Source organism: Patiria miniata, unplaced genomic scaffold, assembly GCF_015706575.1.
Source record: "Patiria miniata isolate m_02_andy unplaced genomic scaffold, ASM1570657v1 HiC_scaffold_23, whole genome shotgun sequence".
Classification (NCBI taxonomy): Eukaryota; Metazoa; Echinodermata; class Asteroidea; order Valvatida; family Asterinidae; genus Patiria; species Patiria miniata.
In genome coordinates this window covers 7,211,993-7,235,595 of record NW_024037062.1, presented here as the reverse complement: position 1 = coordinate 7,235,595, position 23,603 = coordinate 7,211,993, and the positions used below count along the sequence as shown (strand labels likewise).

The window sequence follows — 23,603 nt, the reverse complement described above, 5'->3', positions numbered from 1 at the left end:
CAACTGAAGAAAAAAAGTGTTCAATGCTAACAATAGAGGGCGCTTTGCATCACGTCCGAGAGCTCATATGGAGGGACACACCAATTGCGCATACTGATTTGTGCATGTTTTGCGCACAACTAATTTGATTTTGCATGTTGGCAACCAATAGCGTCTGAGCATGAGCTTCAGGCGTCGTCAGCAATGCGTTCCAATGTCCTTCCCAGTGGTCTGCCCCAACTTTCCCCTTGCAACCATTGAGGGGGTACTTGTTCATGAAGCCTATAGCTTGATCTAGGACCAAACAATTCAACCAATATTTATAATGGTGTCTTTCCAATGATGGCAATTAAGCGTGCATATCGTAAACCTTGCATGGAAGTAATTCATCCTGCATTTATAATGACGTGGTATGAACTGTTGCCATGGAAACCATTTTATCCAGCTTATGCGTATGATCAACATGTACGTGCAGGTAATTATCATGATGTACATTATACATTGCACTGTTATGATGTTCATATAACGTATGTTGATCAACAGCAAAGCTGTATGACGTATACAAGGAAGACGTATACAAGGAAGACGAATAAACGAAAGTACATGTTGTCAAGTGTACACAAAACAGAAAAAAAAAAATTTCATGGCAAATTGACAGCCCCTGTGACAGTTATAAGAGACGTCACAAAAAAATCTAATATCTATGGCCAAGTAAAAAAAAATAAAAATAGTTTCTCGTACCCTCCCTCTTCCTTTTTCCTGACCACCTCCCTTTTTTTCCATCAAACATTTGCAATAGACAGAGATGCCACAGGGTCTGCTTGAAAAAAACGGAACTGGGTCTGCTTGAAAAAAACGGAACTGGGTCTGCTTGAAAAAAACGGAACTGGGTCTGCTTGAAAAAAACGGAACGGCTGCTTGAAAAAAACGGAACTTCTGTGTGTGTGAAAAAGCCACTCCGTGTCCGACACAAAGTCCCCGTTGTCAACTTTATCTTGTAGCCAAGCCAAGTTCTGTTTATTTTTTAATTTTGCTTCTATGGCCTTTAAAGCTGTCAGTTCGTTCAATCACTTTGACTTTTTCCATATTCCTAATATTTATTCTGCCTACCCCAATTTCCAACGTAATATTCGACACGAAACGTGCATGATTCCACAACACTGCTGTCGGTGTACATGATCCTTGCATGCACTACGCGATGCGCTCAACGAAAACATGGTTGGTACTCGCATTTTTTGTATTCACATATATAACTACGATCGGAAACCACCGATAGCTTAAATGATAGACTTGATTTCCAGGCTGAATGCTACGTGTGCTTAGCACACAACACGCCCGCACGCGGTGAAGCACGCGCGAGGCGCCGTTGTATACTGCGTGCAAGTACGTATGCAGGCTCGGCAACAACATACACAAAGACTGTTTTTAAGACTACTTCAACGTATGCGTGCACCTAAATGTACTAAATCGAGGTAAAAATCAACGCAAGTTTTTCTTTCTTTTTTTTAAAAACCGGAATTCCGGTTAAAACCGGAAAAGTGGCATCTCTGAATAGATTTTGTCAGATTTAAAAAAACTTTTGCTATGTATTTGAAAAAAAATAAGTTTAAAATCTTGTAGAAAGGGTGACGGCTCCCTTGGACACAAAAGTATCACCAAAAGAGGCAAGAAAATGGAAGAATCCATCCGCCATCTTGGAAAACCCACAATCTCGGGAGGGAAAAAAATGGACGCCACCTTCCTTTTAAAAACAAAAAGCTCAGACGAGAAACTATATATTTTTTTTTCACTTGGCCTAAGTAGACTGAAAAATGTTGGCGTAATTTTTATTCCCAAGACGGTTGGGGCCAAGTCAGGAATAATTCGGTAGTTTTGACTGGGCCAGTATGTTTATTCATGAGAACAGTACAATGATATCAAGAGCATTGTTGTTATTTAGTCAACCAGTTACATTAAAGCATTTCAAAGTACGGTCGTTGTCGAGCTACCACACAGTAGCCTAGTGGATAGCGAGATGAGCTATGGATACAAAGATCCCTGGTTCAAACATGTCAAATCCACGTGGTCGCTGCTCATCGACTATTTCTCCTCTCTAAACTTATCATTGAGATAATTTTAATACCCTTACTTCTTATGGGGTGTGCAAAATCATATTAGAATTGGAGGATTCAGGACTGTTAGGGAAAAAGAACAGGAGGAAAGATTTCCATATACGAAGTTCACTGATTTTCCTCTGTATTGACTAACAAGCCCCCAGATAGCAATTTCATGTCATCAAAGTCAATTTGAGCAGTGAGAAAATACAAGCATTTTCTTAGAAAACAATTAGAATTTTTCAGTCCAATCTCATAGGTTTTGTACACAGGGTGTTGAGTGAACTTTGTATATGAAAATCTTTCCAGAACGGGAACCTAAGTGTCTTGCAATGATTCAAAGGAAAAACTGAATTATGCATGACTTGGCACCAACCCAGCTAGGAAAAAAAAATAAAAAAATACGCGAACTGTTCATTAGATTTCAACATTTGCACAGTCTTTTCTCTACACATGTACACTTTTTGTATTCGGTTATGAATCATGAGTCAGGTACTGCAGCAGTCACTGTACGAGCTGTAAACTAATATGACTCAGTTTGATTGGCTGGTGACATCACAGTGTCAGGTTACACGTGTACATGAACGTGTACCAACTACACATGTCTGTACACATGTGCTCCATTCACGTGAAGAAGATCACCCTTAATTTATGTGCAACTGGTGGCAAGACGCACACAGTGTACGTATAAAGGGAAGGGGGGGCGCACAAAGAAGGGCACAAATGGGAAACCATGAACATTACAATTTCATGCAATGCACAGTATGCATAGAATCAGCAAGCATTGTATTGTTTTAACATAAATCAACATAAATGCACATGTGCATGCAATTAAAAAGAAAATACAACAGACATTTTGTGTTGGGAATTTTCGCCCAAGACATATTTAGTCAAAGCTTTGCACTGCTTTCCACTTCCAGAAAAAAGGTAAGATCTGCACCAATATTAATCCATCATAACATTCTTCGAAAGAATGCGGGGTGTTAACCAGGCTTCGGTGGTCTGCAGATCAGACGTTTACATGCAAACGTCTGATACATCCGTGCATGTAAGTTGTGTGCGACTCCACACACCAGCCAATCGGGGCCGTCTTTAGAAGTTGTCACGTCATTTAGAGCAGGTATATTCAGCCAAAGCTGTTGATTGGTCAATAGGTGCCACTTTTTGTTTCTCATACCACATTGGATTATTACCAAAGGCACGATAGCAGGGGCCTGCTGATTGATAAGAATCTGGGTAAACATGAAGTGTTCATGTAGGGCCCCTCTTTAGTTTTGATCAAATTAGTGTCAAATGCAGACAGGGCTCTGGAGTGCTCTGAAACGTGCAAAACTAAATCAGGCCAGCAAATTTCTCCAAAAATTCCACTGGGGCAAAGAAAATGTCCTCAGCATTTCACCTACCAAGTTTGCAGACTCAATTCAATTTTTAAAGGAGACTTTTCTTCAATATTTTGCACATGAGAGGGAAGTCAAGTGATATCAAAATGGGGCTAAATACTAAGGCCTTTTCACACTGTCCAAAATCTCCGGGTTGGAAACGGTTCCAACCCCGAGATTTTTTTCAACCCTTTTCCCACTTCTAAAATTTCAACCCGGTTCCGACCCGGGTAGAGTGCTCTAGCCGGATCGAAATCAACCCTGGGAGGGACCAGGGTTGAAAATCTCAACCCGGATCGAAATTACATTTTTCGGCGTGAACCGTGTCGAAAATGATAGTGTGAACCGCCCCGGGTTGAGTCACTCACGGCCGATCCGTGTTGAGTTGAGGCCAACATTTTACCGAAAATCTGACACGCCGTGCATAATATTTCCCTCCACCACTATCGCCGTCACAAACACCGATCCCGAAACAATCGCTCCCTAATTATCATCCAATAATGTATCGGTGTATGGAGCATCCTTTACCGAGTCTGGGCTTGTATTAGGTCCGCAAAATGTACCCCAAAAATGTACATTTCTAATGTTAAATAGAACGAATCGTCTAACGAAATGACCGGAGCCATTTTGGAAATATTGCACACAGCTGCGCTGGTGTCGTACAAAAATCGGACTCCCAAATTGGATTCGTTTACTCTCTTATTATTGGTCAAACCCTTTCACGTGACAGGTCCTTCTCCTAATAGGCATGCGCAATACTACCAATGAGTCCGTATTTCACAGAGTAGTAAATTCACGCTGCACACCGGCCTGTCCGGCCGTAAGCGCAAGCCTCGTGCGCGCAGCAGCCGCGTGCGTCGCAATGCATTATGGGATTGAGAAAATCATCGCAGCGCCCTGTGCCGAATGCGATCCGTGTCGAGAATTTGTAGTGTGAATTCACAGGGGCCGTAGCCGGATTGAACGTTACACGGTTCACGTAGCGGCAGTTCCCGTAAAGGACAGTGTGAACGTCGCGTCTCTCCGATCCGTGTCGAAAAATACTCGGGCTGAACCGGGTTGGATCCGGGTAGGTTTCAACACGGTTCGAAACGGAGATAGTGTGAAAAGGCCTCTAGACTGGTACATGTCCATCCATGGTCCAACTATTTGAAAAGACTGACCTCTTCAATCAGTGTCAATAGTCTGGTGGCCTGACTATGGAGAAATGTGTAGTAAATTGAGACTAGTTCCCACTTCATGCCACATGTTTCTTAAATTCTTTTGGCATGGTTGATTGATGTAAGCTGTGTTGGACTGGTTGTTTTAGGTGCCAGTCTATTTTCTTGTTTTACATGTTTTCAATAACTTAAGTTTTGGGACTCTCATACACAGTATTGAGAGTCCCAAATTTTCGGATTAGAGTCAATGGTGTTTTTTATCATTCGAAAATGGCCTTTTTAACCTAAAGCAGACTTCTCTCTATTGTAATGACACCTTTCTTTTTGTAATTTTGAACAGTTTCTTAGGGTAGAAATTGCGATTTTCGTATGCGGTTTATGGTTGGTGCTGTGCGACTCAGCGCATTCAGTATTACATGTTCCCGGTACATCACAGTGATCGCTTTATTTTCGTGTTGCGTTTTGTTGTCGTCATCGTCGTTTTACCCCCAAATTTCCCTCAAAAATTCAAAACCCTGCCCTCTATCTATGACATGCCTGCACGTTCTTAATGTCACCAACTCCTATGCAAGTCAAATGAATTAAGAGTGGGTTTTGTTCTCTTATAGGGAACAGGACCCTACACTACACAATCGCCAAAATCTGTGTTGTTTTGCATATTCTGCAGTCTGCACGTATATCATACTAGACGTTTGGCGTACAAGCACCCATTCCATAGAATAAGTCTTTGGTGGCATGTTCTAACAAAATTGGACACACTCCTTACTCCTTAGTCCAACATCAATTTTTTTTATTTTAAACATTCAATTTCAGTTTTTCCACCCATTTTTATGAAAACATCAGCACAAATTCAATCTTAAGGGTGTTGTTTTTCAAAACTCACACATGTTTTTCTTGTTAATGTTAGGCCTACATGTAGTTATTGTTAATAACTGCATATATTTTTTTCTTTTCTAATTCTGTCAGGATCATTTTATCAGGATGTGGGTAAATTCACAGACAAAACTCAACAGTCTTCAGAGAATCGAGTTGATTTCAAAACAAAAATACATTTTTAGACCATTTCTACCATGTCTACTAAATTCGGCGATCGTGTAGTGTAGGGCCCAGTTCCTAGTATAAGGGAACAAAATCCACTTTAAAATTATTGGACCTACCAAACTAGTTGGCGATATTCTCAATAAACAGGTACGTCATCATAGATAGAGGGCAGGGTTTTGATTTTTTTGAGGGAAACTTGGGGGTAAAATGACGATGACAACGCGGCGACAACACGTGACCCAAAAATGAAGATGGCGATCACCACACAATGTACCGTGAGCACGCACGGCGCGCTGAATCGCAAGGCACAAACCGCGCAGGAAAATTGTGATTTCTACCCAAAGAATCTGTTCAAAATTGCAAAACGGGTGTCATTAGAATTGAGAAAAGTCTGATTTTAATTGTAAAGGTGATTTTTGACCAATAAAAAACATGTTTGACTTTAATTTGTTCAAAACAAAACAGGGGCCCTATACACTTCACGATCGCCCTAAATTCTAAAATGTCTAGAAATTGTATGTTCAGCCCAAACTGTCAGATGAGAAAATTTACAAGTTATTTACGAGCGTTCCATTGGAATTTTTGTGAAAATTGTAGCTGCAAACTTAAGGTACATTGTACTATGCACAAGTTAGTATTTCAATTGAATGATCATCATGATTTTGTAGAATGGAATCACGTGATGTATAATTTGTAGGGCCGGCCAGTTCAACATGTTCCTCCAATAATGACATAGCTAGGCCTAGGCCTAAAATTTATAATTATTTTACATTGCTCGTTTTGCGCTGATACTTAAAGCAACCAAATGCTTTAAAAACCGTCAAACATATTGATTAAATGAACAAACATTTCCCGTTGTATGGGGTTGGCTTTATAGTTTTGTTGGGTCTACAACAAAAGTCATCTGACTGTACCGTACTGCACAAACAAACGCACCCACACAAAACACATGTGACATGCCGCTAAAAAAAAAGACGAGGCCTAGTCTCGATCAAAGAAAAAAAACGACGACACGCAAAAAAAAAAGGCTGGCTACATATTCTGAAATTTGCAGGAAAAATATCAAATATAAAAAGACTAACATGATAGATATGGAGCAAGGGGTTATTCTGAAGGATAAGACAATGATTTGGCGCGATTTTGTCCCCGTGATCGAAGAAAAGATTTTCGACAGATCAACAATTGAGTGTAGGAAGTGCTCGCGTTACGCAGTACAATTTCATTGACAAAGTCGTTGCCGTTGTTAGAGAAAAAACTTTGAAAAGCTGGCAAGATCGCCTCCGATGAACACCACCTACCTTACACAAGTAAATCAGGTCCTTCTTTCCCCTACTGTTTTAAAAATTCATCAGCAAATGAGAAGAACACTTATCTAAAAATGAAGTAAAAAAACTTTCTGTTGTGTTTTCTCTCAGTTTCAGTGGGAATCCCGCGTGCACATGCACACACATAAAATAATGCATGACATGCATGTGCGTGATGTCAAACACAATCGGGTTCGTTCTGCGCAGTTATGCTCCTGCGATTCCTTTGAGAAACCCGTCTTCTAAAGCGCCCTCTCTCATCACTCATCGGGGTTTTTTTTCGGGGGGGGCGGTAAGTGAATGCTCAAAAAAATGGGGGGGGGGATGAAACAATAATAATATTCTATCAAATTCTGCTTCACCGTTGTAAAACAACCCTCTTCTATACTGTGCATATAATATTTATGTATTCTTCATCATTGGAAAACATTATTTTGAATAAAATAGGGTCTATGCCTAAATGTAAAACTTATAACTATCCACGAGTCTGACACTGTGACAGAATTCTTTCAGCCTATGATCAGCATTGTAAAAATTCATCTGAAAACGAGGAAAAAACTTCTACCTTGAAAAATGAAAAGTAATAAAGTTATGAATTTCGACTTGCTCCTGAACCGCAAACTGAATATTAAGTGCGATATTCATAATGATATGGTCATTAATTTTGCAAAATTACCCAAAAGTTATATCCCAAAAGATTAAGACCAGCGCAGCCTATTTACTGAATTATTATTATTTTAAAAAAAAGGATTACCGTGGAGTTGTGGAGTTATTCCATCTGGTTAGCTGCCATTAGACTGTACAGTGTACGTGATTTCCAACGACCAGTCGACTGATTTTTTTAATTAGGGGTGCTAAAATTGACGAAATTTTCCGCGTGCTTCGTGTTGATAAAAACAGTAGGTTGTGCATAAAAATAATTCACTGTTTTCTCGAAAGTGACGGGTTTTGAGCATCTTCTTTAGATTTTGAGTGTGAGTGGTATTATTCGGGTAGCGAACAAAATTGAACAACGGGGTAAATCTGTGTCGACAATTACAAGTGGAGGTAGGCCGGGGTACGGGTGCGGGCCTGATTAGTAAAATTGCCCGGCCGCCTGAAAATTCGAATAGCGGGATCGGGGTGGCCGGGGGGGGGGGGAGTATGGGGGGGGGGGGGGTCGCTGGACACCACATTACACTAGGACCGCCGGACGCCGTTCATGATACATGTACATGTACATGTACATGTAATTACTATACACGTAGTTACCGTCAAAACGGCGCATTAAAAGCGTTTGTACTTAAAACAATACATCAAAACACGCATTGTTTGTTTCTCATCACAAAAAAGCCATGAATGAGGGATGATCCATCCAGTGGCCCACACGATCAAAAAATGGGGAGAAGTATATATTCTCCCCCACCCCACCTCCCGATTTACGCCCCTGAAAGCACCAATATTTATGTCTTGAAAGTCAGTTTTAACGGTTGCTCTTATATACAGCCCACTTGGAGCTCACTGCGAAACAATAGTATTTTTTCAATTGCTGTATTTCCTAAAGTTATACAGAAGTTATGAGATATTGTGTATACTTGCTCCAAAAGTATTTAATAATGGGACCATGTGCGGTGATTGTTTTTCGGGCGAGTCATTACTCGCACGAAAAAAATCCCCGCATTACTTAAAAGTAAAACTCGGTTGCGCTTTTAACATTCGTGATCATAATTATTACTAAAGAAAGTAGCTAGTGTAGCTCTCGAGAAACCGCACATAATCGCACATAGATCCTAAACCTTTCATCGAAGTATTCTGAAGGGCACAATACCCGTTTGTGTTTTTGCAGGTGGGCCATTCCCCTTTCTTTGTCCAATAGACAGTCCCTTTGTCATCTTTGCGTTTTTCAAGAACTATGGTGCGGGCGGGATCCCCCCCTCCCCCAACTGGCTGAGCTGAATCAGCTGTAATTAGGATCCCCCATTGTAGATGCGCGTGCCTCATTTTGCGTTGACAACATTAACAATCAAGCTGGAAAAAAGTGTAAACAAAAGCCACCAATTAGGTGACATTTTACTTTCGAATGGAAAGCCCCACTGTAAGTTCTCGGAGCACGCCCCCCCCCCCCCAATCGTCTCCATGTGAAATTGCAAGTGCGCCCTCAATCGGATGTATTAACTTAATTAAAAACGTGTATTTTATGTCAAATATTCAGGTCATTGATTTCCCCTTTTGCTATCATACTTTTTATTAATTTACCAAAAATTGTGAAGATTTAATTTTGATTTTTACCACATTTATTGTTTTAATTTTATCAATAGCAACATGGAGGAATTTATTCCTCCATGATAAGCAGTGAGCTCAACTTTGATTGACATGTACTGTACGTTGAAAATACTATTTAACGTTACCATGGAGAAGGTCGCCGACCCGGCGCGCGCTGATGTGTATGTAAAGTTGGTGCCTAGGCCCTGGCTGACTAGTGACTCGATCGACTCGACAGATTTTGCTATAGATTTCCTCGAAGACGTCGTCGGGAAAAGATTTTCAAGATGAGTAAGAATGCATATCATTGGGAGGCGAGATTTAGACAGCGTCAGGTGGACAAGGCGAACGCTTATAGGCAGCGAATGGCCGAACAAGAGGTACTTTTTGTTAATAAATGAAACTTGTTTTTGACATTGCTTGATCTTGATGAACTTGAACTTCACTTTTTGACACTTCCATTTCATTTCATTTCATTCATTTCATTTATTATTTCGCAGGTCAAATTTACAATGGGTAAAACAAAAAAATTAATATTACAGACAGTATAGACATAAAAAAAGACATATATAGTTTCAAGCTTACACATAAAACCTTATTTGCGCCTATCAAATATTCAGTTGTGTTTTTAATCTATTTTCCAGTTAGATTTATAGAAACTATTAAAACTAGTGTAATTTTATCCCTTACAATTTACAAACTGAATTTGTAAATTTGTAATGACTGCATCTGAAGTAACGTCAGGCTGAAAAAGTAACATTTTAGTTTTCTTGCTTTGAATTGATATCAATTATCATTCTGAAAATAAAATCAAACTGAAACTTTAAAGGCATGTCTTCCTTTTTTCCGTTTTTAGAGTGTTTTATTATGATAGTGGATATTTTGCCGGAGGTAATGACGGCAAACTAACGTTTACCAAAGGTTTGCCGGCGGCAATCCATATCAACAGAGGGCGCTGTACTCTTCAAGATAGAGCTGAATTATAAGATGTATTAAATTCCCACCAAAAGTTGTGTAGCACGTTTGGTGTAGTGGTTAAGCAAAGGCTCTAGTAAGCGGGATGACTCGGGTTCGATTCAGACCGCATCACATTTTTTGAGTTTTTTTTTCTCATCCCCAAATAAATAAGAATATTCTTCTTTTATTATTTTAACATGTCTCAAACATTTTTTTGCAAAGTATTACATTTTCTTTTTCAGATTTGTGGCTCTGGAGGATTTTTTTTAAAAGGGAAATATAGTCCGAAATTATAAAATGGTCTGAAATCCCATCTTGTGAATACGAGGTTACAACGATAATTTTGGCATGGAGCCAGACTAAAATTTGTCACCGGAAAATGTTTAGAGTACAAAAAAACGGTAACTGCGCATGTTCAGTGCATATCCGGCAAACTAACGTTTACTAAAGGTTTGCCGTCTCCGGCAAAATATACACTGCCTTTTATTATCATTTCAAAATAAATTCTGCAACCATTGAGCAGTTTCATTTTAAGGTAGTTTTATTAAGCAGTTTATAAAGCTTCTGACATATCTGATGTGATGCCGCAAACTGTTTCATGGAAAGCGCCATCTTGAAATATTTTTGCAATCACGTGATCTCTTGGCGGGCTCACATTACACTGATGTCCCGGATGTCTGAGTGTGTAATATAGGATTCACGCGGCAGTACGCAATTATCTTTGGAACATCATATTTTTTCCTATTCCAGGATAGGCCTAGGCCCTACATATTTTCGAAAAAAATCTGTAAAATGGAAAGATGAGGTTTATTGCCGGGCCTGTGTGCGCACTGGCCGGTCAACATATGGCCCAGACAGGGCTCTGGAGTGCTCTGAAACGTGCAAAACTAAATAAGGCCCACTTTACTCACAGTTTAGCCAGCAAATTACTCCAAAAGTTCCACTGGGGCAAAGAAAATGTCCTCAGTATTTCACCAACCAAGTTTGCAGACTCAATTCAATTTTTAAAGGAGACTTTTTTTTCAATATTTTGCACATGAGAGGGAAGTCAAGTAATTTCAAAATGGGGCTAAATACTAGACTGGTACATGCCCAACCATGGTCCAACTATTTGAAAAGACTGACCTCTTCATTCAGTATCAATAGTCTGGTGGCTTGTCTATGGAGAAATGTGTAGTAAATTGAGACTAGTTCCCGCTTCATGCCACATGTTTCTTAAATTCTTTTGGCATGGTTGATTGATGCAGTACTGATGTTGGACTGGTTGTTTTAGGTGCCAGTCTATTTTCTTGTTTTGCATGTTTTCAATAACCTAAGTTTTGGGACTCTCATACACAGTATTGAGAGTCCCAAATTTCGGACTACATATGGCCGTACCATGCACGGTGTTATCGTTTCAAAATAAAATCGTTGTCTTGGCACACTACATTGCAGGCAGAAGAGGAACGAATAAGGAGCGAGTTAGCAGCGAAACAGGCCCGGGAGAGACAACAGCAAGAGCAGGCCCGTAAGGCGGCCCTTCAAGAGCAAATCCAATCCAGGGATAAGAGTGGCATGAATAAATCCTACAGGGAACGTGAGCAGTAAGTCATCACTAAACACTGAATAAATAACATTAATCCATGCATCTGGTACATGTATTCAAGGAACTGTGACATTTAAGACACTCCTTCATTGTTGTTCGTCCTCTGTTATTTGTGACAGGACTTGTGAATTAATTTATGATTTCACAAGATCCGTTACAAAGTACCTCCGGTGTAGCATGAATTGAGGTTTTATGAAATACGGACTCATTGGTGGTATTGCACATGTTCATGAATAGATAATTAGGAGAGGGACCGGTCACGTGAGAGGGTTTAACCAATAAAAGGGAAAAAGAGTCCGATTTTCATACGAGTCCGATTTTCATTTGACACCGGTACAACCAAATCCATTTGGCTTTTTATTTGGTCAACTAACATCTTCAATTTTCATCACTCTAACACAAGACATTATCATCATCATTTTTTTTATATTGTAATCATTTGCAAATCACACTTAACTTCATCATCTTTGTCTGTCCACCCAAATGTAAATACCTAGCCTATAGAAATATAGGTTCATCATAAAGAAAAAAAGGGAGTAAATCCTTTTTTAAAAGCAAATTATGGGCCCCATTTTCAAACATTAAAAAGCTAAACTGCCATAATTTATCCTACCTGATTGTAAATAAATAATAGGATCAAGCGTCCTGTGAAATCAATGCGCATAGTGTGCTGTCATTTCCAAGAAAAGAATTACCATCGATTCCTCGCGCTGAATAGGCCCATCACCAGGGGTATGAAATCTCAGCTTTAAAGCTGATTTCAGTTTTTGTGTGTGTTGGATTTCAGCTTTTTTTCAGCTTTTTCCATCACTTGCTGTGTACAAAAGTATAGGAGATTTCCAAAGTTCAGTTTTTTTTACACCTTTTTCAGCTGTTTTATTCAGCTATTTTTATCAGTGGTCACTCACCCCCCTGCATCACGGCGGTAAAAAAACCCAGTTTTTTTTCCCTATACTGTCCCAACTGAATGAATTTAATTTAATTTAGTTTGCGATTGATTGCATATCTGTGAATGAGTATTATTTTTCCCATGTGACAAACTTGGGAGCAATTTACAAGAGGGTGCAAGTCAAAACGTATTAATTACCATTTTGGAGGGGGGGGGGGGCTTTCAACTTAGCGTCAAGAAAAATAAAGCTGCATTTCCACACTTTCTCATTTACTGAGCTGAGGCCAAAAGAAAAAAACTTCTACTTCCGGTTTCCCTACCTACCCTATTCTGACAGCCCCTACCCTTATGGGAACAATGACAAAAAATATGATCGTACACATGATCGTATACAAAAAAAAATTGGCAAAAAAACAAAACTCCCTACCTACCTACACTATTTTCAAATGCCATGTAATCGGAAGCAGAACTATTTTTTTCTTTTTGGCCTGAACTGTTGACTGTTTAGTTTTTTAATAACCTGCTTCACATTTATTGTATCGTTGTTCCTTGAATCGGCATATATTATCATTTTTTGAAAATGGTGTCTGTTTACTTTATTGGAGGTGGGTACTACAATGGGGAAAGGGGATGCGAGGACAATATGTCCAATAAAAACAGACAATAAAAACAGGAACTTTAAAGTTAAAATTGGCTGTTCCATGTATACCTCTCGCTTGTGCATAGTTCACCCAAGTTGCACTGTTTAATGGCAGCTTTTTGGCATTGTAAATCACTCACCCCCATCATGGCTGCCCACATGCTTTCCACACTTTTAAGTCCCCCATCCGCCACCCTCCTTCCCCCCCCCCCTCACTGCATCCCAGATGCACACAGTGACACACCCACATTTCCTTCTTTCTTTTCCTCTTCTATTTCTTTCCTCTGCTCTAGGTCCAAGTCAAGTAAAAAGACGTACCATTACCAGCAAGGGAACAAAACACTAACGGTGGAGATGTAACACTGTTGTGAGATCATCTAAAAAACCTTACACAAACCCTAAAAGTTACATGTGGAATAAAGAGCTTTAAACTCATGCCTCTTCAGAAAGCAATGATATCAAAAAGTAGGGCCCAATCAGATACCGGTACATTGACTTCAATAGTCCTCTGTTATAAATACATGTAATTAAATAGGCCATTCAATAAATTTAGGGTCCAAAGTGTGACATTTTTCCTGTTCCTGCTTTAGTAAGAATGATTTCATACATTTGTTTTATTGGTTTGGTAGATACTTTCCTATTCATTGCCACTCCTGGGGGACTATAACCCCAAAGAGTTCATTTGGGGTGAAGTACCACTCATACCCTGAAGTAGTGCATACTACAGTTTACAACTAGTAGTATTTTGTAGTTTTAGGTGAGGTTCCCCCCCCCCCAGGGGCTGCCCCACCCAAGACGTGTTGATTGTCACTTTTGAAGCAACAAAATCCCCACCCCTCGGGCAAAATTTAAGTGACAATCCCTGACCATGCCCCGACATACATACGTGGTTCGCACTCAATTGCCTTTCCATGTAGTACGCCAATGTTAACAATGTAATTTGAGTGACCAAAATCCCCACCCTGGGGCATGAAAAACGTCGGACATCAGACCTGGGAGGGGGGGGGGTATTTGATAGGCGCATTAGGGTTAAGGAGTGCATCAGACTTATAAAACCATACCCAGATGTAACACTAACAGAGACAGGAAAAAAGGGGACCCAAATTTATAGAATGACCCATATTTGTTTTATGAGATAAAAATTGCATATAATTATTCAATCATGTCACAATGCCATTTTTAAATCTAATTGATTTTATAAAATGTTGATTGTCAATTTCAAGTGTCGATTTCAAATTTGCGGTTAAAATTCATGAGCAGCAAATGAAACTGGTGTATCTACAGAAATCAATCAGCTTGTTTTGTAGCCATCAGATAACTGGAAAACTGAAGTACAAGTTCAGTAGTTTTTCCCTGCCTTTTAACATAAAAAAACTTGCTATTCAGTAAAAACATTCTTCAGAACGCAAGCTTGAAGTTATGATAGGCATTTTCAAGAAGACCACGAATCTAACTAAAAAATAATCAATGCAAGAAATAATATAGGCTGTCCTTTGTTTTTCTCATTTATACATTTTAAGTTGCATTTAGTTTTTCAGTGTGATATATATTGTACAGATAATTGTTCATGAAATATATTTTATACTGGTTTCCATCTCTCATGATATTTTTTATTAACTCCAGTTCGCCAGTTTCCATTTGTTCATAAGGGAGATTTTAAATATTGTGTAATATTTTAAATATTACACTAAAAGAGAATGCTAACGTATTTTTAAACTTCTGTTTAATTTGGTAGTTAGAGGTAGTACACAAATCATGCTAGTCGTTAAATGCTGATGTTTGACAAACATTTAAATTTCTCATAACTTCATAAAAAAAAAGCGGTGAATGCTGTTTTTATAATTGAAGAGCAATAAACTATGCCATTCGTTCTTCTGTAATTTCTAGCTTGGGAGATTTTCATTATTGCAGAACTGTCCTTCACTAGTTCACTTGTGTCAGTGCTTTAGATTTTTCCCACACCAGACCTAAAAGAGCTTAACCAATTGGTATTGATGTTGGTTTGTATGGTCACATTTTTCGCAAAACACTCCACAAGTTTGCACGATCATTTCACAACTTCTGCTGTTTGCATCACAGCCACTGGTGAGTGCTCATTTCATTTTATTATTTCTCCCTTGATATTATTGCTATTATTTTTGTTGACACGGTTATTTCTGTCATCTCGCTTCCACACCAATCATCTTTCCTGTGGGCTTCAAATGGTAACACTAACTCATCATCTGGGCACATCCTTAATCACAATTTATGTTCTTGGCAAGTTTTAATGAGATGTTGCCCCATGATAACACACTCAACCAAAAAGGAAAGTCCCCCTTCCAATACCTTTTTGTCTAACTCAAAAACTACTGAGCACCTCTTGCTCAAATATCGACTAATCAGCACAGAAATTCCTTAGCAATGCAGCCATAATCTTTATTGGCCCAAAACAGTGAGTATGGCTGGATTGCTAAGGAGTTTCTGTACTGATCAGTCATAATTTGAGCAAGATGTGCCCAGTAGTTTTTGAGTTAGACTAAAAAGTATTAAGGGGGACTTTCTTTTTTGGTTGAGTGTTTTTTAAACATGGATGCTCAATCAAGGATTCATGTGAGATACTGTGTATATAAAAACAAACTTAATAGCCTAAACGCCAATGTTGCCAAGTCACCACCCTTTCCCTTTAAGTGTAAGTGTTCTTTCAGCAGAACGAAAACAAATCACATAGGGATGTGTGTGAATTGTTTTCGTTTTGCTGAAAGAACCCTTACCTTTTTTGGTGATCCGTGGACAGAACTTTAAAACGGTGTTTGTTTTTAAGCTTCCGTACTTTGAGTGATTTGAATGATTCTTGTAATAAAGGAAGCTTATTAATTGGGCTTTCATATCAAAGTGCTACACGCTGCCCATCATTTAAAAAAAGGTCCTGACATTTGGGTTTCCTTTTTTTTATTACTCATCTTGTATTACAAGAAAGGAAATTGAAAAGGATGGGATAAAACTGACACTAGGAAAATATGTACACATTGTCTCCCATGAGGAAGTCATCTCAATTGTTAATAAAGCAACCCGACTCTTCGCTACATTTTGTTCATCTTGTTTTTCCTGCAGGCAACTACAGCGTTTACTGCAGGAGCGACGCTGGCACAACGACATGATCAAGCGAATGGAGGAAGGCGAAAGAACCCAACTGCACAGCGACGCCCTGCGAGACCACCAGAGCAAGTCAAAAGTCTTGCGGGACCATGGATTGTACCGCGGTGACCCATCGTTCTTCCTAGATCCCGAATACTCTTGAAAAACACTAGGACTTTTACATGTACATAGAGGGCGCTATTTCGTTCCACTGGGTATATACCCCCGTTTCATTTCTCAAACTTATTAAGGGTGCAACCCAGTAAATATGCCCAAAAAAATCCATCCGCAGAGCTTATGATAGAAGACAGGTGCATACCTATGTTCCCCAATACCGATGTTCCCCAACCCAAACCCTATTCCTAAGGAGTTTGGGGTACACACCTCTGGCCTGGATTTGGGGCTTTCAATTCTGAGCAAAGTGGCGCTATTTAGCCATGTTGTCAAGGCCGGGGTCCTTTTTCAAAATGGCCACTTTTCCAGTTTGGGAAATATTCGTTTTAGGGGTGGTCTTTTTTGGTTGAGAATTTCTCAAAAAGTCATTGTTCAACACACCAAAAATTGAAAAAAAAAAATTAAGACGACATGTTGATCATCATTTTTTCAGTGCAGACTGAACTCCTGTGAGAGTTTTGAGTATTTTTAGAAGAATTTTGAAGTACCGGTATGGGGATTTATCACTGCAGGTGTCGATGGGAATTTACTTACTTGGTTGTACCCTTAAGACAAAAATAAGTCATAAGAATAAAGTACATGTACATAGAGGGCGCTATTTCATTCCACTGGCTACTTAATTTCATTTCCAAAATTGACCCTAAAGGGGGGGGGTCCCCCCCCTTCAACTTTTTTCTCCCGACCCAAGCTTTCCTGACTTGTAAGCCTCGAGTCTTGCGCTTCTTTTGATGCCAAATACATAAAATTCCGACCATGGGTTACTGCGCAGCGAATTTTTTTCCCCATATATGTGTTGTACACGAAAGCAAATTACCATTGGTGCATAATTAATTAGCCGATAACTCCAAAACCCTTCAACCTATAGTCATGAAAGTTCTTGGGTATGTTCATTTTGAGTTGCTCTATGCATGCACCAAGTTTCATAATTTTTCGTCACTCGATGGCCGAGATCCGAGTGTGTGGGGCGGACCCCCCCCCCCCCCCCCCCCCCCGCCGGCTGTGAGATGGTCAAAATAACCCGGTCCTTTTAGGGTTAAGACACACATTAGTCATAAGAACCATGGTATGCAGTCACACCTGGATTTTTTTTGGCAGCCTATTATTGGTTCCCGACATAGAAACACACAGGGTCCTAGTCTTGAAACTGTAAATAAAATTTAAACAATAATTTGGAAAATGAGATATTAATTTTGGTGCACTTTCGTTTGTCTTACATTTTTGAACAAAACAAATCACAACAAAACAAAACCGCACGAAACAAATCAAAATAAAACAAAATAAAAACGAAATTCCCCGAAAAACGAAGAAAAAATGTTGAAAGTTAATAAGATACTGGCATGCTAAATTTGTCATGCCATAAAACCCACCCAAAAAGCAACCTGCATGCTAGCTTTTAATGTTTTGTACAAAAATTTAGAACAAAGTGATAGCTTGATATATTTTTGTTTGCATATCCTTTTACACATACATTGTTATTTTTTGTAATAAGTGTGTTATTTTGTTGCGGCTTTGCCCAATTTTTTTTTTCAAGTTTGTAGAATGATATAACAGTTAACAAAGCCTTGTATTTTGGGTGTGCTGAACTATTGAATTTTATTTATGCAAACTGTTTTAATTTGTTTTTCTAAATTAAAGTCATCGGCATTGATCATGTTTTAGAAGTGAACATGAAGCACAAATATTTAGCTCAGTGTTATCGAGGCTTTGGGTTCAAGTGCATCCCGCCGAGTGCCTTGTTGTTTTATTCATAAATTTGCTTTCCTTAAATATTAAATGTTTTGTTGTAATTTTTGTAATCACACCGAGCTTACCTAAATATGTATGCATTTTGTTTTACAATGAACTTTGAACTACTAAATATCAACATTTCCATTAAAAAATGTTCTTAAACAAATGTTGTTTTTATTTTGTAAAGCCATCACTGTTTCCCCCTATGCTTTCTTTAGCCAGTTTGTTTTCATGTAACCTACAACATACCATGGCTACTTCTACGTATGTTCTGCCGAAATAAGATATGCTTGGGAAATCATTTTTCATCGAAAAAAATATTAACTTTCAAAATGTGTGATTCCAACTATACAATGCGAGTGTGATTATGCACGGTTTAAGTGTTATTAAAAAGAAATCTTGTAAACCTGAGGTGGTGTTAACTCCAATAGTTTCTTGTGATGTTGATGTATAATATTCATTGTCTGTCATGCTTCATAGGCGTACAACCAGCCGGGGGGGGGGGGGGTGAGTGAAGGCTTGCTCCCAGACCCCTCCCCGGAAAGTTTTGAAATATCTCCTGCATTCGAAGGCGATAACAAGTTGAGAATAAATTCAAGAACATTAGGCCAAATAAAAAAACAAACATATTTAGCGTCCTGCCTTTTTGGAAAATAAGGAAATGGGAGGCCCTTTTTAGTCCCCTCCAAAATGGCCGCCCAACCGGGCTATTTTTCAAGATGGCTGCCAGGTGTTTTTTTTAATGGCCGCCATTGGACTCGGGGAAATGACATACTTGCAAAAAGAGGCCAAAATGATGTCACTGTTTAAAATCGGTTAAAAAAAAGAAAAAAGAGGCTGCCTCCAAATAGGAAGCGGGCGGGGACGCTTAACATGTTTTTGGGGGGGTTTATTTGGCCTTAGCATGCCCTTTATTAGTTTTTGTCCCATTTTAGTTAACGACTTTTGGGGGTGGGTGGGGGGGGGGGGGGTTACACACCTACAACACATAAAGGTCAATAATGTCCCCCTTTCTCGTCGCTTATAAATGACTTTGTATTATCTATGGGTAAATTTGTGCCAAAAGATCAAAGATGATGGATATTGACTAAACGACATGATACTTACTGCACATGGCAGTAGTGTTTATCTTGTTCTTTGTGGAACTGCCATATTTTTTTAGTTGGGGAATATAGAATTTTATGGGGGGGCCTCATTTTTTTTTATAATGATCGTTTAAGGTAAGTTTTTTTAACAGATGTGGTAAGCAGTTTGCCTTTAATGACAAACAAGTTCTGCTGCAGATTTCTTTATTTGGTAGCCTAAGGTGAAATGTCTCGATGGTTACTCTAACTTTATTCAATATATTTAAATGTCATTTATTAAGAAAACTAAAAAAATCATAACCACTTTGATTTACAATGAATCAAAACATCAACAAAACCAAACTATATTGTACAGGGTAAATACTGTCGGTTGCTTCTTGATCATTTTTTTTCTTCAAAAGTTAATTTAAATTTTACCATTAAAAAATAGATCTCTGCAAAATTTACCTGAAAAAAGTATATCAGCCTCACATACAAAATGTGTCACATTATTAATACTGTTATTAAGGCAGACATCTGAAGGGTTTCATCCCAAATTCAATAACAATTACTAAAAAACGAATTAAAAAAGTGTAAATTTCCTGAGTTTAATTGACAAAAGGCTAATTTCAGATAATACTGCGTCCTGGTTACATATTCATGAATATCAAACTTTTTCTATCATAATTATTTTCTACATAATTATTAACTTCCTCAGTACATTAAAATACAATACCGATATGTACAAATCAGTATCGGTTAGAAAGGAATTAGTGAATTAATAAATAGCTTTTGTTAACGTTTGTTACAGAATTTTTTTTGTACTTCTTTTTGAAAAATCTAAGGTAGGCTCATGAAAAAGACGAGTACATTTAAAACACAAAAAAATTGTGTTGTCTAGTTTGCTTTGGAATTCAAACAGAGTGACAATATTCATATTGCATAGTATTTTCCCTGTGAAAATCAAAGTCCTTTTCAATTATTGTTTGTTGCCAGCTGCTGGCGTAGGCAGGGTCATTCTCACCATGGGGGCGAAGGGGGGTGGGGGCGGTTGCCCAATTTCTATTTAACCCATTCACCCTGGTCACTTATAGGTCTAACAAATTTCCAGTGGGGGTGACAATTCTTTTAGGGGGGGGGGGGGGGGGCTGTGCCCCCACGACGTTCACACTCCCCCGCCTACGACGCACTGTTTGTTGCTCCCATATACAAACAAATTTCCACTAAAAAAATGGGGTCCATCTTATGATCGCTGTTGATAATTTCCTTAAAACAGTAAACACAATTAACATGAATCACTATGCAGACACGAAATGCGCTAATGTGTGTAATTAAGTTGTGATGTCATTCAAGGCAGAGTTCCCGGTACATCTGCTTCACTACTGAGCAAAACAAATCACATGAATTTGTGTTTTTTGCTGTGGTTGCTTTTCTATTTTTCGATGATTCATTGGTGTTTCAGTACATGACAGTACGACAATGACAAACCTTTATGTGCAAATATTTTCAATGAGCAACATTTTGAGTTTACCATTTGAAGAGAAAACCTCAATTCAAAGAGTCTGTTCCTAAAGTGACATCACAGCAACAGCGCCCTCGGTTGCCAGTAAAAGCATGAAACATTTTAAACATTTAAAAAAAGTTTACAATTTTACCCAAAAAGGGAGGTTTCATAGTTTGTATACATTTTCAGAGGAATGCATATTTGCAACACATGTATGTTCCAGTGTAAAATTCATTTCACTGGTCCCTCTAATAATAATAATATTTTTGACTAAATAATATAAGCACTACTTTCAAGTTTTGAATACACAAGTAGAATTACGGATTATAGACAAACTGGACCGGTACAGCTTTCACAAAAGTAACAGTATGGTCAATATATAACTCTTATTTCACAAAATGTTTAGCACTTGATTTTAGATTTATTCGAGCACATGCTTGTAGCACTTAACATATTCTTCTTTAAAAAGTCATCTTTGGTCCAATATTTATATCAAGCTTTGGCTTAACTACTTTGCCAGCAAAAGAAAGCAACCTCTATAAGCTGTAAACTTATACATTAATACTCCATATTATTATTTTTTTTTTACGCTATAGCACTGTAACATTTCTGTATATTATTTCGAAAAGTACAATTTCTTGGTTCTTGAGGGACTGTCTGCCAATCACATTCCTCACTAAAGAATATCTCAACTGTTTGAAAACCGTTATTTTGTCAGTGTTTCTCAAACATAAATTCAGAAAGACTGAAATTTTGCAGCCATTTCAAACTGGCTTCAAGAGTTCGGCTGAACCAAATAGTATTAAAAGTGACTCAGATCGACCCAAATAAGTCTTGGTTTCAGACAGGAATTATTATTTTTTTGAATTTTTGTTTTCCTGAACAAATTTCCAAACAATATACGATGTCCTTGAATGAACAGTTTTTTAAGGATTTGTAGGCAAGATCTCTTTAAGTCCGACTTTAGTCAAGTCTAAAAGCAGAATTGAAAAAAAAATGATAATTTAGCGTAGATCGATTTTGTTCTTTGTTTATAATATCATTGGAAAGTTCATTACTTCTGCTATGCTACCTAATGTTCATATGAATTTTGAAATTACTTTTTCAGGGTGCCACACCCAAAAAGCATGGGGACCCTCCCTTTAATTAAAATCTTTAAAACAAAACTGGTTTAGCGTGACTCTGAACATTACTATGAAATGGGTGTTTTTTTCAGAACAAATTTCAAACAATATGATGTCCTTGAATTAACAAATTTTTTTAAGGATTTGTAGGCAAGATCTCTTAAAAAAAAGTTTTGTTGCGCTTGTTTAAAGGGAATGTACAACATTTGCTTTTGCCGCAATTTTCAGAAATAAATGGATTTGGAGGATTATGTTATAGAAAATATTGTTAAAGTGACTCGTTTCACATTTTGGGTTTGTAGATGCTGGAAAAACCAAGAAAACCAATCATGTTCTTGTAGTCTGGTTCCCCGACCCCACTTAAGATGAAACGGAGCAATTTATAGACTTTTGGGAATTGTACTAAGGTCAGAGAATCAGTCTAGCAGGCTTGTACCCCTTCACAGGTGTGTAATCAATTGCAAAGAAAACAATGAATAACTAATTATGAAAAATTAGAAGTAGGTTTTGAAAAAAGCCAGTTTTCTCAAACGGCGTTGGAAAAATACCATTTTTCTTGAGAATGATAGCACACCAGGAGCCACTATATTACAGGATGCTTTAGACTGTCATTCCCTAACAATCCAGTAAGGTATTTCATGATAATTTGATCATTTCGTTTTGTGATGTTTGCAAATGTTGTATCTTCCCTTTAACAATCGAGCTGAAGTTAGACTTGGTCCGAGTCGGGCGCTGCGCTTGGTCTGTGCAGTATGCGTACACGTAGGCTACACACACTGAAGTGGTACGCGTGTTAATATGGCACTTATTGCACGTTGCAGGCAGGACATTGCTGATGGAATTCAGGCCTGGGTTGTGATGGCAGAGTGTATTTATGGGTATCAACTTAAGTCCGACTTTAGTCAAGTCTAAAAGCTGAATTGAAAAAAAATTGATAAGTTATGGCAGACTGATTTTTTTCTTTGTTTAATGTCTCATTAGAAAGTTCATAACTTCTGTTATGCCACCTGATGTTCATCATTTCAATTTTAAAATTACTTTTTCGGGGTGCCACACCCAAAAAGCATTGGGACCAGAGTGGAAGCTTTTGATGATGTTAACTACTTTGGTTGGGATATGAATCTTCAGGAGGATGGCCCATGAAGTCTTGGTTTACTGAGTCGAAGGCTTTGACAAGGTCTAGGAAAACCAAATGGGGCTGGTGGTGTTGCTCTCGGACCTTTCCTTTAATTAAAATCTTCCAAAAAAAGTGGTTTAGCGTGACTCTGAGCATTAGTATGAAATGGGTGTTACAGGCACAATGACAAAGCGCATTAACATACAAGCAAACACATACAGGGTGAGTCAAAAAGAAAGTGACCAAATTTGAAAAATAGTTTAAAAATATTTGGCTTGCTCCATTTCATAAAAAGAAAAATAGGGATGACGTATATCTTATTGACTTTTAGCTATGGAAATTTTAACGTTATTTGCATACTCTATTCTACAGTTATGTTCATTTCAATAAAAAGATCACAAAACTCCGCTGTCCACCACTGATCATTTACCGTTCTACGAACTGATGAATACCCATGGAGTACAATGAAACATGAATGTTTTCCCACCGCGATAAACGAACGAGAACTTG

General features: G+C 38.4%; 2 protein-coding genes across 2 annotated transcripts in view; one reads left to right on the top strand and one right to left on the bottom strand.

Annotated features, from left to right (window-relative positions):
• LOC119731334 (ras GTPase-activating protein-binding protein 1-like) overlaps positions 1-7,155 on the bottom strand; it is a 31,122-nt gene extending 23,967 nt beyond the window's left edge. The window contains exon 1 of the mRNA XM_038204494.1: positions 6,951-7,155. The gene's annotated coding sequence lies outside the window, so the exon portion shown is untranslated. The remainder of the gene's footprint in view (positions 1-6,950) is intronic.
• A 2,188-nt stretch (positions 7,156-9,343) lies between these two features.
• LOC119731282 (trichohyalin-like) lies at positions 9,344-16,844 on the top strand. Its single transcript, XM_038204416.1, has 3 exons — positions 9,344-9,577; positions 11,589-11,737; positions 16,359-16,844. Exons 1-3 carry the CDS (start codon positions 9,485-9,487, stop codon positions 16,543-16,545), a joined length of 429 nt encoding a protein of 142 aa, XP_038060344.1. The 5' UTR covers positions 9,344-9,484; the 3' UTR covers positions 16,546-16,844.
• Positions 16,845-23,603: the final 6,759 nt, after the last annotated feature.